This window comes from Pteronotus mesoamericanus, unplaced genomic scaffold, assembly GCF_021234165.1.
Source record: "Pteronotus mesoamericanus isolate MK-2021 breed Mesoamerican mustached bat unplaced genomic scaffold, CSHL_Meso_final contig_56, whole genome shotgun sequence".
NCBI lineage: Eukaryota > Metazoa > Chordata > Mammalia > Chiroptera > Mormoopidae > Pteronotus > Pteronotus mesoamericanus.
The window spans coordinates 16,433,619-16,448,560 of record NW_026555201.1 but is presented as its reverse complement, the minus strand read 5'-3'; the positions used below and the strand labels follow the sequence as shown (position 1 = coordinate 16,448,560).

Genomic DNA, 14,942 nt, shown 5'->3' with positions numbered 1-14,942 from the left:
TCTTGGTTTGCAGAGTTTTCAAAAACTGTTGAGAAAGACCCTGGGCAGCATGTCGAAGAATAAGAAAAATGGGAAGGAAAGCAACCAGTTTGTGAAAAATTCTTATAAACTGATGTATGTTGTTGTTTTTGCCATCTATTTTAAATACAAATAATGCTTTTCAATCATAGCTCATATTCAGTTGTTGACTTGATAAAAATGAGGGAGAATTTATGATACATTCTTTAAAATTTTTGTGTTTACCATTTTATTTTTTTAGGACTGCTCTTGAAGAAAATCCTTATTTCCGTTTGAAGAAAGTAGTGAAATGGTATTTGTCAGGATTCTATAAAAAGCCAAAGGTAATGTTTATATTTTACTTTTTTCAGCCTCATATATACGAGTTCTCTTTTGTTATCTTTAGATTTATTAATAATTGCATGGCCTTGAGTTAGCAAAATTGCAAAAGACTTGATCACTTAGTCCTATATTACGATTGAAGTTATTTAACTTTATTTCATATCACTAATGTGAAATTTTATAAGGATAGCTCCCACATGATACAGGTAAAGCCATCTTGACTGGTTTAAACTATTTTGAGTCTTCCATATTTGTAATTTGAAACTTGTATGTTTTTCACTAGGGACTGAAGAAACCTTATAACCCTATACTTGGTGAGACTTTCCGTTGTTTGTGGATTCATCCCAGGACAAACAGCAAAACTTTTTATATTGCTGAACAGGTATTAGAAATGTGTTTTACAGAAACAAAATTGATTCAGAAGTTATTGGGATATTTTTATAGAAAATAGTAACTCAGTAAACTCACTGTTGATTAACTTTTATTAATGAACATTTAGTAATCATTTTACCTTTTAGTACTGAGTACTACTAAATACCATACTCAAAGGTATTACTATTATAGTCATAGAATCCTATGACCAAAAACAATTTTTTCCTGCTCCCTCAACCCATTTTTCAAAATTCTTCAGTGTTTCTCCAGTTCCTAAATCAAATTTATTCCCATTTGTGTGGCATTCAAGATCTTCCACATCTTTTTAAATTTACCTCAAATTACATGCATTTCTGAGTCAAACCTGTCCATTCACAATTAAGTAACCTGATATTACACTTCTTTCTTTGCGAAGTATTTTTAAATTTAAATTTCCCACCCCAGTAATTCTTCTCAGCCATTCTTCATCTAAATAAACTCTGACCTGCTCATCTTTCATGATCCATATGACTACAGCTCCAAGTGATTTCTCCCATCTCAAATTTCTGCATTATTTTTTGTGATTATCCATTAAGCTGTTATTTTAACACTTGTATTAACTTTTTATAGAATATTTCCCCAATTGAATGGTTAGCTTTTTGAATGTATACCACTCCGCAGTATACCTCTTTATTGTACACATAGTACACAGTCAGAAAATACTTATTTTTAATATTTCATTAAATTTATCTACATCTATATTCATGATTGTTAATCTTCCCCTCATCCTAACAACCGGGAGAATATGAAATATTAAAGTAATAACGGATCCTTATTATAATAATTATCACCTGGAATGTAAGAAGGATGAGGATACCATGTGGCATTTGAAAAACCTCCCTCTTCCCTAGAAATTTTAATCCCTTTGATTGAAACCACCTCTCTGAATTAATTTTTTAATTAATATAACAAAATGATTATTTTTTAATTCACTATAATTCTTGAGTAGAGTTTAATTGATCTTAGTTTTGTCTCATTTCAGAAAACATAAGATGTATATTTTTTAAAACTATTTTATATTTTAAAATTATTTTAAAAATTATTTTAAAATTTTATTTTATATTTTAAAATTATTAAATATCTAAAGGAACATATTTAAAATTTTAAATATACTTTATATATTTTAAATTTTAAAATTATTAAAATATCTAAAGGAACATATTTGTCAAAGCTTTTGTTAATTTCCTACAGCTATTTGTAATTTATATGAAGAATAGCCTCTGTGTTATTTATCAGTTTCTGTATAACAAATTACTACCAAAACTTAATGACTTAAAGAGCGTTTATTATCTCATAGAGTGAAGTTCAGGAATCTGGGAGCTCCCTAGCTGGGTGGTTCTGGTTCGGGGTTTCTCATGAGGTTGCAGTGAAGATGTCATCCAGTTTTTCAATCCTCTGAAGGTTTACCTGGGCTGGAAGATTCTACTGTCAAGCTTACCACATGGCTTTTGACAATAGGACTTAGTTCCTCACCACTTCAGCCTCTTTATTGGGTTGTTCACAATACGCAGGTTGGCTTCTTAGAGCTAATGATCTGAGAGAAACACATCATGACAGATGCTACATTATAACCTAATTTCAGAAATGACATACTGCCCTTTCCATATAAACCAACTTTGGTACAGTGTAAGAGGAACCCACCTAATTAATGGTGTGAATACCAGGAGGTGAGGTTCCTTGGGAAACCTCTTGGAGATGGATTATTCTAATCATCAATATTTAATTTTATACTTACCAAATGTTTTTTCTTTATTAATAGAGTATACTTTCAAGATTTGAATTTTTGATAATAGCACAATAATATACTTACTATATTCTATGTTTCTTCCTGCATTTCATAGGTGTCTCATCACCCACCAATATCTGCCTTTTATGTTAGTAACCGAAAGGATGGATTTTGCCTTAGTGGTAGTATCCTGGCTAAGTCCAAGTTCTATGGTGAGTTTCCTCTTCTTAAGAGTCAGCATTTTCTGGAAAGCAGTATTTTTTAGTGAGCTTTTATTTGGTTGGTGCCTTGAGATGTTTTCAGTAAGGAATTTTTATGTCATTTTAAGCATTTTTTTTACTTGGATATAGACTTTTCCTCTATAGTGTCGTCTTTTGTCCATTCATAAATAGAGGTATGACTCACTTTATATAAGTTTACACCCCATATGTGTAAATTTATCACAAACTCCACTTATTAAAAAAAAAAGAATAATGATTGCCCACTATGTAGCCCTTTTAGTACAGTATGTATTTCATCATCTTAATGTACTGGAGGAGTTGGTTTTTCTGTTTTAGTCTTTGACTAGAGAGAGAAAGAAGCCAAGTACATTTGGAATACTTGGTCCAGTGTCAGTTAGTAATGACATTTAACCTTACACCCAAAAACATACCAATAAAAGCTTTTGTTAAGTACAAGAGCAAATAGAAATACAGTAAGAAACTTTAATCTAAAAACCGTGACAATCTAAAGTAAATCATGGCTACAACTATGCACCAGTAGAAAATCTATAACCTTAAATGCTTTGATTTGAGTTTTAAAATTAATTTTAAATGGAGAAAAATCAATAAATTAAATTTTAACTGAATAATTTTAAACTTGAAAGAAAAAATAATCATGCTAAAATAGGAAAGATAAAATATGTCAACCAAAAACAATCTTTTGTTACCTTGAGAAGGTGGAGCACCATAGGTAAATCTATGAAATGGAAATCTAACAATAGTTTTCGATCCAGGAACTTGGTGTATACCTTTATTTTTCTTCAAGATGTCTTTTATTTCCCTTAATGTTAGTTTTATTTGGATTTGGTTTTGTTTTTGCCTAGTTTTATATTATGTTTGTTTCAAAGGGTGATTGTTTTGTTCTGAAGGATACATATATTTGTTATTTACTTTCCATTGCACCTTCCTGTCATCCACACCTATACTCTGATGATAGTGTAAATAGCTTATAACCATGAAGAACACTCTCAACTACCATACCATGATTGTTATTTCTAAAACATTACAGTCAACAATTACAGCATACACATTATTTTCAAATACATGTATAGTGTTTTTACTGGTCTAGACCATGAGTTTGACCATAAAACAACTCCATAAATTTCAAAAGACTGAAAATTATAGAGTATGTCCTGCAATCTCAATGAAATAGTATTAGAACAAATGATGAGATATCAAGATAAATTCCAAATATTTAGAAATTAAATAACACACTTCTAAATAATCCATGAGCCAAAGAAGAAATCACAAGAGAAATTATTAAATATTTTAAACAAAATGGTAATGAAAATATAACATTAAAAATCATGTGATACAGCAAAAGTAGTATGTTTAGATGGAAATTTATAATTTTAAGTTAGAAAAGGAGGAAGATCTAAATCAATGATCTTAGTTTTACCTTACAAAATTAGAAAAAGCTAACCGATTTTAAAGCAGAGGAAAGAAAATAATAAAGAGCATACCTCAGTGTAGAAAGTGGAAAAGCAATACAGAAAATCCTAGGAATCTAAGAGTTGATTTTAGACTGATAAAAAAAGAGAATGCAAATCAGAAGTAAATGCGCGGAATCACTATTGGTCCTATAGACCCAGAAATGATGATAATGAAGTATTATGGACAATTTTATGCCAATAAATTTGACAACTTAGAATGATATATGCAAATCCCTTGAAAAACTCAAGATACCAAAACTGAACCAAGAAGAAATATAAAAATGTAATAGTCTCAAATCAGTGTAGGAAATTGAATTAGTAATTTAAAATCTTCTTTCAAAGACATACTCTGGCCCCAGATGCCTTGAGTTCATCTAACTATTTAAGGAAGAAAATACTAATTTTATCCAACTTCTTACAGAAAACAAGAAATGAGAATACATTTCACAACTTACTTTATAAGGCCAGCATTTTTCAACTCCAATCCCCCAAAACCAGACATTATAAGAAAACTATAAATCAATATCTCTTTTGTATACTTGTAAAAATCCCTAACAAATTAGTAATAAATCAGTATTATAAAGGGTAATATTTGAACACACATAAAAGAATATATAAAAAGAATATGTATAAGTATTATGGGCAATATATTAAAAGAATATCTTAAGTGGGGTTTCTCTCAGGAACACAAAGTAGGTATGTCATCTGAAGATCAATGTAATTCATATTAATAAAGGAAAACTGTGTGATTTTAAGAAATGTAGGTAAAGCATTTTACAAAATTCAGTACCCATTCACAATAAAATCTATCAACAAATTAGGACTAGATTAAAGGTACTTATGAAAAATATATAGCCAACTTCATACTCCTAAAGTGGAAATTGAATAATTTTTACCTAAGATCAGGAGGAAGGTAAGGATGTTCACACTCACTACTTCTGTATTAAATTGTATTAGAGGTTTTAGCCAGTGCAGTAGGCAAGTTCGAAAACATACAGGTTAGCCCTGACTGGTGTGGCTCAGTTAGTTGGGTATTATCCAGCAAAGTGAAAGGTTGCCAGTTGGATTCCCAGTCGGGGCACATGCCTGGGTTGCGGGTTCGGTCCCTGATTGGGGCACATATGTAAGACTACCAATTAATGTTTCTTCCTCACGTGTTTTTCTCCCTCTCCCTCACCCCTTCTTCTCTAATAATAAGTAGATAGATAAAAAATTTTTAAAAGAAGCATACAGATTTAAAAGGAAGAAGTTAAACCATATACATACCTGCTCTATATAGAAAATTCTTAAGAATATATCAAAAACAAGTAAAACTATTAAATAAATTTAGTAAGGTTGCCAAATACAAGATCAAAATTCAGAAATCAGTTGTACAAAATGAACACTTGCAGAATGAAATTGAAAATACAACTTTGATTAAAGTAGTATCTGAAAAATAAAATATTTAGGAATTTAATGAAAGTTGTGAGACCTACACACTGAAAACCACAAAACATTGCTGAAGAAAATTAAAGAAGACTTAAATAACTGGAGAATACACTAGTTTTTAATATTGTCAAAATAGCCTGAAATGTTGACACAAAAGCATGGATGAATCTAAAAACCATTTTGCTAACTGAAAGAAGTCAAACACAATAAACTATGTGTTCTGTGGTGCCATCTATACAAAACTCTAGAATAGGTGAAACTGCAGTGGTAGAAACCAGACCAGTGCTTTCCTGGGGCTAGATGAAAGCATTGACTGCCAAAGAGCAAGGGGAAACTTTTGGGGGTCATGGAAAACTCTGTATCTTGATTGTGGTCGTAGTAGTTACAAAACTGTATACAATTGTCAAGGCTATCAAAATGCACACTTAAAATGGCTCACTTGTTATATATACTTTGTTATACTGAAATAAAATTGTGATGAGGGAGGAATACATTTGGGAGAAAAGCTAAAGGACAACACCCTGAAATTTCATCATTATTTTCATGGGTTATGCATTTTTTTTTTAAGTATCTATAACAATATTATGTCAAAAGTACTTAAAAGCTTGGGACTTAAGTAATGTGACTTACAGAAGAAATAATGTTTTTATTCAAAAATGGGCAAATTAAGCTATACAGTGTAATAGTGTTTTATTGCATGTCCTAAGTGTTTAGGATTTTTCATAAGAGCCTCATTTAAATAACATAAATGAGCATATAGCTATACTATTTTTAACCCTCACCTGAGGACATGTTTATTGATTTTAGAGAGGGAGGAAGGGGGAGAGAAAGAGAGAGAAAGAAAAGAGAGAGAGAGAGAGAAATATCGATGTGAGAGAGAAACATCTATCTGTTGCCTCCTGTACGCACCCCAACTGGGGATCAAACCCACAATCTAGGTATGCACCGTGACTGGGAATCAAACACTTAGCGTTTTGGTGTACGGAATGATGCTCCAATCAACTGAGCCACTTGACCACGGCACATAACTATACTTTTAAAAGTACTCATTTTACAAGAATGAAAGTACAAATCAAATATGTTTCAGATATAAGATAACAAATATATGTTTGGGCACATTGAGATTGAGACATTTTTATTTCTAAGACATACCACTGTAGATACCTGGTAGGTCTCCTAAACATATTTCATTTGTTTTGAGTTGGTTGAATTAATTTTTTTGAAATTTAACAAACATCATTCATTTCAGGGAACTCATTATCTGCAATATTAGATGGAGAAGCACGATTGACTTTCTTGAATAGAGGCGAAGATTATGTAATGACAATGCCCTATGCTCATTGTAAAGGTAGGTGTTTTCCATACCTGAGTGAGATATTCCTAAAACCTTCTTTTTAAATAAATGTATTTGGCTATAATTTGTTACATTTTGAGATTGATGAAGTCAGTCTTCTGTTTTAAAGCATCCTTGTTTTACAGATATTTAGTACTATTGCTGTCATCTGCTGAGTATTTCTGTAGTGAATTAATTAATCTACAGTGGACTTTTTGTGACACATACTGATTATAGTAATGCAATTTCATTTGCCTTAAGTGCAGGTTTTAAAAATTTGATGAAACTATCCATTATTTCAGAATCTTTGGAAGTGATTTTCATCTTCTTGCACCATCACGTCTTTTTAAAATTTTAATTTACTCTTTTTCAGTTTACCAAGTCCTTTAAAATTCTTTTCATCCTCATTTAGAAATTTCTTTAAAGTAAGTGTATTATGGTTTCCCCCATTATTTAGGATACAGATACAGATATTAAATTTGCAACAGTCCCAGCACCCAACTGGTCTGTGTACTTTATATTTATAAATTCAGTCATTCTGGCAGCCCTTATAAAGTAGGTTATATTATCCCTGTTTTATGGACAATGAAAACAAAGCACAGAGAGGTTACTCAGCTTGCTATTGCACAGCTAGAATGAGGTAGAGTCAAGATTCTGCCAACTGCACTGCTGTGCTGTAGGGCATCAGCTCAGGTTGTTCATTATCTGTACCCTCCTTTCCAACCCATTTCTTAAAGCTAACTATTTTTGCTAATTATTCTCTATTTTAGGAACTGATTCATGAAACTTACTTAATGTGACCTCATTTCACAGATGAAAAAACTGGGAGGGCTGAGAATCTTATCCAAGACCAAACCAGCTATTTAATAAGGATGCTGAGACTAACCTCTAGGCTTATTGACCCCCGTCTGCTGTCCCATGAATCATCCTAGTACTAACTGCAGGAATGGCCAACTTGTGGCCTGTGGCTAGATAATTCTTAGAGCTTTATGTGTGGTTCTTGAAATAGACATGAAGTGAAATATCTGAAATTACGAATTGATCAATATATTTTCAAATTTGGTATCATTGGAAAGAAATAAAATGATACCCAATACCATACCCAACTAGCACAAGGGGAAAATGTTTTTATAGCATTGCCCTTATTACATGGAAAGAAAGAAGAGATTTATAACCATTTGTGAATGAGTATAGGAAGTAATGATTATTTTCTACTCTGTGTATTTTTTAAGATGTGTTCCCCAAATCACTCATCTCACAAATTATCTTACAAAATAAGGATTCCGTAGCCAAGTAAGTGTGAGAAGCATTTCATAGTTTATTCCTCTGTTGGAGATGAACATTGGGCATTTGCATATTAAGAGTACCTTAACAGCTTATTCCAGGAAAACACTGTCTGTCTCTCTCTCTCTCTGTCTGTCTCTCTCTCTCTCTCTTTGTTTTACTTGGTCAAACTCAGAATTTCCCCAACTTTTAGCCACAGAACCCATTTTAGGGCTATTTGTTTGTTTGTCTTATGCAGTTGATTCTTGCTATTTGCAGTAGTTGTGTTCTGTAAAGTCACCACAAACACTGAATTAATAATGAATGCTGAACCATTGCTCCTAGGGGAAACACCTCAGGTGAGCCTCTTGTCACATTTTCATCAACCAATCAATGCATAACCTTGTTTCTGTTTGAAGACACCTTAATGTATACTGTTGATTCATTAACACTGAACTAACAGCCAGCAGCACTATAACTCATGTCAGAAACAAGCTTTGACACATATTTTCTCTGTAAGGTACATCACAGCCTTCTGTGCAGAGGAACACTAGATAGCACTTCAGCACTACGTGTGAGGGCCATTTTTAACAGTAAAATCACCAACAAAAATGTGAAAAATGACACTAATTATACTGCAAAAAAGGCACCTATTTACCACCTGAGAGATGAAATAACAAGGCAGAATATCACCTTGTTCACCCTCAACTGAGAATGTGCACATTGGACAACTCAAAATTTTGTCAGTCTGCCCGTGTCCGTGAATGACTGCAAAAGTGCTGTGGGTGGTGGTTTGGGGATTGCTAATATACAAGGTCCAGCAGAAGGAAGGCCTGCTGGAGTCTAGTTGGTAGAGTAATAATATGGGTATAATAATTTATAGTTTTAATTTGAACATTTTACCTAAAATGACCTATGGTGTGATTGAGTGTGATACTGTTACGTTACAAAAGTACGTGCTTCTGATTTTGTAATAATGGTGCGTTATTTGTGCCGGACCCTGTATTTTAGTGAGTATGTAAATTTGCCAGTACATAGTCTGCAAATAATGTGGATCAACTATTACCTATTTAAATTCTACAGACTAACTTTATATGTATATTATAGATTGTTATTGAGAGGGGTAGAAGACCCCTGCATTATTAGTTTCTCCTAGAAGAAGATTAGATTTTAAAGCTCTGCTTGTTATTAGCAAGTGTCTCTCCTCAACCTTTCGTCAAAATTATTATTTTTTCCCCTTAGGAATTCTTTATGGCACAATGACACTGGAGCTTGGTGGAACAGTCAATATTACATGTCAAAAAACTGGATATAGTGCAGTACTTGAATTTAAACTAAAGGTTAGTGGAGAATGATAGAAGGTATCACTTAATTAAAGAGGGGTTGTGCTATAAATATTAAACAAAGAACACAGTTTAGTTTCCAATTAAAGACTAAATGTAAGGACACAATTCATGAAAGGGTAGACCTGGGAGATTCAAATCAATACAAAACCATCATTTTTTATTTTAACTTTTAATCAATAAAATGGGTGGCATGAGATCAAAGAAGTAAATGGATAGAAATCCTTCAGTGCTTGAGCTATAACAGTGTACACTAAGAGTTGTGTTAGTTACTATTTCTGCCTAACAGTTTACTCTAAAACTCACAAGCTTAAAAACAACGATTTTTTGATCCCTAGGGGTTCTGTGGGCTGGGAATTTGGATGGGACATATGGGAGATGGCTTATCTCTGCTACATAATGCCTGGGGCCTCAGGAAGACTTGGAGGCTACAAGTGACTCTTCATTTGAGGCCTGGAATCATTTGAAGTCTCATCACTTAGTTACATGTCTGATGCCTGGTGGGGATGAGTAAAAGACTAGGCAGCTAATCTGAACTCCTGTATACATGGCCTTTCCATGTAGCCTGGCTTTCTCACAGCATGACAGCTTCAAGGCATCAGACTAACTACTTACAAGTTCAGGGTGCCAAGGGTAAGTGTCCTTGTGAGCAAGGTGAAAGCTCTGTCACCATCTGTGACTTTGCCTCAGAAGTCAAATTACATCGCTTCCACCATTCTCTATTAGTTGAATGGTTATAAACCTATCCAAATCCAAGGGGAAGGGAGGTAGACTCCACTTCTCAGTGGAAGATGGCAAGGTATCATTGAGGAAGAGCATGTGGGCTGGAGGGGAAAGGGTAGATACACATGAGACAAACTTTGGAAAATCCTGTCTGCCTTAAAGCTAAAGGGAAATATAAGACCTTTCACAGGTCAGTGATTGGTATAAGATAGTACATTATGTTCAGATAAAAATATTTTTATGAACTGTTTAATATTTATTATTAGCTCCCATGTTGATATCCAGCTGATCAGGACTTTTCTCTAATAAGAAGGACTTCTTTTAGGTATTATTATTAAATGCAATGTACTTTGTTTTTTTCATCTTCACAAATCTTTGTATGGTGATGATAATATTTGAAAATCATGACTAAAGAAGTCTTAAGTAATTAATGACACATTTAAGGATTAGACTGGAGCACCAAAATTTTGTCACTGAGGAGAATCATCAGTAATGCAGCATAGTAACTCAAAGTGTATTTCTTTTAGTTTTATTTTCTGGAGGGATTTTGGTTGAGTATTATTTTACTGTTTTATTTTGAAGGAGGGTGGTATTCTTTCTTCTAACAAATTGGTTAAATCCTTTAGGTTTACTGAGTAATTTTTGCTTCATGTATTGCAACATTGACAGAGTACAGTCTTGAGTCAAATGAGAGCACAGGACTTGAGTCAGTTATATCAGTGTGGTCTTTTTCAATATGTTTATTTTAACTTTACATAGTTTGGTTCTTTTAACCTATTTTTTCCATAACAACAAATTCAAATTTCTTTTTATTGAACATTTCTGACTAAAATTTGAGTCAGTATTTTTTACCTTTTGTGTCTTCAGCACTGTTACTATGCAGTTACTTTTTCTACTTTTTTCTACATTGTACCTAAATATAAGTTAAAAGCAAAATGTTTATTTAGCACTTTCTCTTTTAAAAGCCATTTCTAGGTAGTAGTGACTGTGTTAATCAAATATCAGGGAAACTTAAACTGGGAAAAGAAGTCTTAGCTACTTTGGAAGGCCATTGGGTAAGTATTTTTATATTTTATCTTAAAAAAATTTTATTCCATGGAAAAAATTAATCACATTTTATAAAGTCACTTATTCCATTGCTAAAATCATCACTATTTAACATAAGCTTCAGCTCAACAAATATTTTGGTATTGCTCTGTTATCAACAATATCTAATTGTAGGTAATATTTTACCTTTCCAAAACTTTCTATCAGGAAAACCAACTAACACTTATTATACTGCATTGTCTAAAAATGTTCCTCACATTAACTCATTTAATATAATAACTCTATGTGGTGGGTACTGTTATTGTCCCCATTTTACAGAGCACACAGAGTTTGAAAAATTTGCCGAGAGTAAGTGATAGATTGAGAATTCCAGCCCAGGCATGCTGGCTTCAGGGCTGTGCTTATATTACAGCAGAGTACTGCCTCGCACCTAGAAGGAAGGGGTGTTTCCAACTAGAGTCATAGTTCCTTTTCAGGAACAGGGAAAGGCTATAGTGGTATGTGAGAGCAATGGCTTTTATTTATTTCTCTATTGACCTAAATTCACATCTATGGAATTTTGTTAACAGAAGCTTAAATGAATAAAAAGGATCATATCATGCTAATCCCTAGGTGCATTCTCACTGTGAACATTGAGTATAGCATTTTATCCATTAAAATAAGCAGAAAATGATTTTAAAAATATAAGAAAATGAAACTGGACCTAGAAATTTAACTAGAGGCCACATACCCTCTGTAATTTTTAAAATTAACTTCTGTCTTGAATATCATATGGAAAAAAGATAAAAATCTTTTTTAAACTTAACTCTTGAGATCGTGTTCAAGTTTTTAATGCTAAACAAGGCTCTTTCACGTTTTTTCTACATATACCGAATATGTAAATAGCCACCTGAATCTCCTTGCAGTTGCAGCAAACACTGTGGTCCACTTTGGCCATTCTGAGATGGTTGGGAGGCTTTGCATATAATTGTTTGAAATTTGCATATTAAATAAAACTTGTGAAATCTCACAAACTTCCTGCGTATTTGTCAGATTTTAAAATTCTAGTACTACATATTTGATCTTAGTGTTTTTCTAAAAATAACAAAAGATTTGGGGCTTTTAGAAAAGTACTAGTTTGTTTTTAAAATGTGTTTAACTGTAGGATTAAGATTCAGGAAGTATTATTATAGTACTAACTATATGTAACACTCTTATAAATAAAGATGATTCTCTACCTTAGTGTTTAATTTTTTTAAATACAGGATAGTGAAGTTTTTATTAATGACAAAAAGACTGATAATTCAGAGATTTTCTGGAATCCAACACCAGACATTAAGCAACGGAGGTTAATAAGGCACACTGTAAAATTTGAAGAGCAGGAAGAATTTGAATCAGAGAAGTAAGTATACCATTTTTCAACTAATTTCATGATAACATAGAGTTGTTGTTTTTTTAATCCCTCAAAAATGTGGTTACTTTTCTCTGCCTTCAGTCATATTTTAATTCAGCAACATAGTTTTTGTGGAATATGACAGGATTCTGTTTAATTTTACATGAATGTCAAATAAATATAATACAAATCATGCTACATTTTTGCAGCTCAAAGTTAAAGCTTTCTGTTTTCCCTTTTTCTTCCTATCTGCTCTGGGGCCTAGTAAAATAAAAAAGAATTTCTAGTTTGTCTGAATACAATTGTAGGACTAATTAATGATTCTTGGGTTTTATTTGGCAGCTGTTTTCTAACCTGGGTTAAGTCATGTAGAACTAGTTGAAAGATACGGCACAAAAAATCTACTTTTGTTTCATTATTCTAAAATACATGAATAATGCCATTGGATGAGCAGGCTTCAAGAGGACTTATATTCGTTGGGTAATAATTAAGGCCATAGTTTCTGCTCTTAAAGTCATAAAAATTTTGCTAGATCTGTAATACTTTTAAACCAATATATTGTATACACACTGTCCAGTTTTATTAACTATATTTGTATGTGTTAGGAGAAGGGGGCATCTGTGTAAAAGACACTGTGCTGGGTACTTTATATACCTTATGCAATTTGGTCCTCAGTGCATGCTGCCATATGCATTATCTTTCTCTGTAATTGGATTCAAATGTTTGTGTACTTACACTCAAAATTGACGTTGTCAAAGATGAAAGAATATGTATAAACAAGTTCTAAAATTCTGTTTCATCTGTAACCACATAATGCTCTTCATTCAGAGTAAAGCTTTGCCAAGACATACGATAACTTTTGAGGTGTGAACCTCATTTAATGTGTTATAAAGATGAGGAAAACAAGTCTTAGGATAAATAACTTAAGTCTACCAGTCAAGAAGTGTCAGATCTAGAATTCAGCCCAAGTTTGTTTAATTCCAAAGCCTTTTTTCTTTCAGTCCCAACATGCTGTCTTCCCAGATTAGTGGAGTATACATATTACATTTTTGTTTATCTGATGTAAAACTAAACTTTAGTAGGAGAAGGATTTTCAGTATTTTTTTAGATTTTACTAAAAGTCTTCAGTCTTTTACTTGTTAAATCAGTGATCTCAACACTGGCTACACATTAAAATCACCTGGAAGACATTAAAAAAAAAAAACAATTAGGCCTAGTCCCATAGATTCTGATTTTAACAGTTCCCTGATAATTCCTGCATTCACGATTGAGAAGCATGGCATTACAATATTGGATCTTTCATGCCAGTGGACCTTAAGTAGTATGCACAAGAATTATCTGGGGAGCTTATTTAAAAATTTTAGATTCTTGAGGCTTCATTACATTTCTGTTATCTTGGACCAGCCCTATTCATTGTCATGTGTTTAAGAACCCATGTAATAAATTTCTCTTGCCATGAAAAGAATTAGTCTCCACTCTGTCACTCTACTCAAGGACCACATTTTATAGCTGCATTCATTTATGTTTTGTCAAAGACAAAAACCCACATGGATATCATTTTCTCTCAAGGAGAGTTCACTATTTAATGTAGATTTGATTTTCTATCGCTTTTTTATACTATTTTTGTACACATATTAGACTCTGGCAGCGAGTAACTCGAGCCATAAATGCGAAAGACCAAACAGAAGCTACTCAAGAGAAGTATATTTTAGAGGAAGCTCAAAGGCAATCTGCCAGAGATCGGAAAACAAAAAATGAAGAGTGGACTTGCAAGTTATTTGAACTTGATCCACTCACGGGAGAATGGCATTACAAGTTTGCAGAGTAAGTAATTATCAGCATAGTTTGTTGCCTTTATTTCTGAAGTGTTTATTGTTCATTAGTTTTTTATTAGACAATACATATATATGTAAAAATTAATGTGAGATTTAAACTTGATGTTCCATTTATTATAAATTTGACTCCATGATAGTAATTAGCCTATAAAATAAGCTGAGGATCAGAAGATTATATACGACAAATCTTAATCTTACAGCTCTGTTTACAATTACTAAAGAAAATCTAATCGAACCTTTAAAAAAGTTTTTGAGTGTTTTGTTTAGTCATTAATCAAATGGTATTTTTTTTTAACTTATGTAGTACTCGACCATGGGACCCCCTTAATGATATGATACAGTTTGAAAAAGATGGTGTTATCCAGACCAAAGTGAAACATCGTACTCCAATGGTATGTAATACAAAAAGTATCTAAATCTGCTAGGAAT

General features: G+C 32.6%; 1 protein-coding gene across 7 annotated transcripts in view; it reads left to right on the top strand.

Annotated features, from left to right (window-relative positions):
• OSBPL8 (oxysterol binding protein like 8) overlaps positions 1 to 14,942 on the top strand; it is a 173,714-nt gene that overhangs the window by 133,572 nt on the left and 25,200 nt on the right. For all 7 annotated transcript variants that reach the window (XM_054580140.1, XM_054580134.1, XM_054580135.1 and 4 more), the window contains 9 exons: positions 260 to 341; positions 623 to 721; positions 2,592 to 2,688; positions 6,847 to 6,945; positions 9,436 to 9,533; positions 11,225 to 11,314; positions 12,551 to 12,687; positions 14,317 to 14,502; positions 14,818 to 14,905. In XM_054580140.1, coding sequence (XP_054436115.1) covers positions 260 to 341; positions 623 to 721; positions 2,592 to 2,688; positions 6,847 to 6,945; positions 9,436 to 9,533; positions 11,225 to 11,314; positions 12,551 to 12,687; positions 14,317 to 14,502; positions 14,818 to 14,905 — 976 coding nt within the window. The remainder of the gene's footprint in view (positions 1 to 259; positions 342 to 622; positions 722 to 2,591; positions 2,689 to 6,846; positions 6,946 to 9,435; positions 9,534 to 11,224; positions 11,315 to 12,550; positions 12,688 to 14,316; positions 14,503 to 14,817; positions 14,906 to 14,942) is intronic.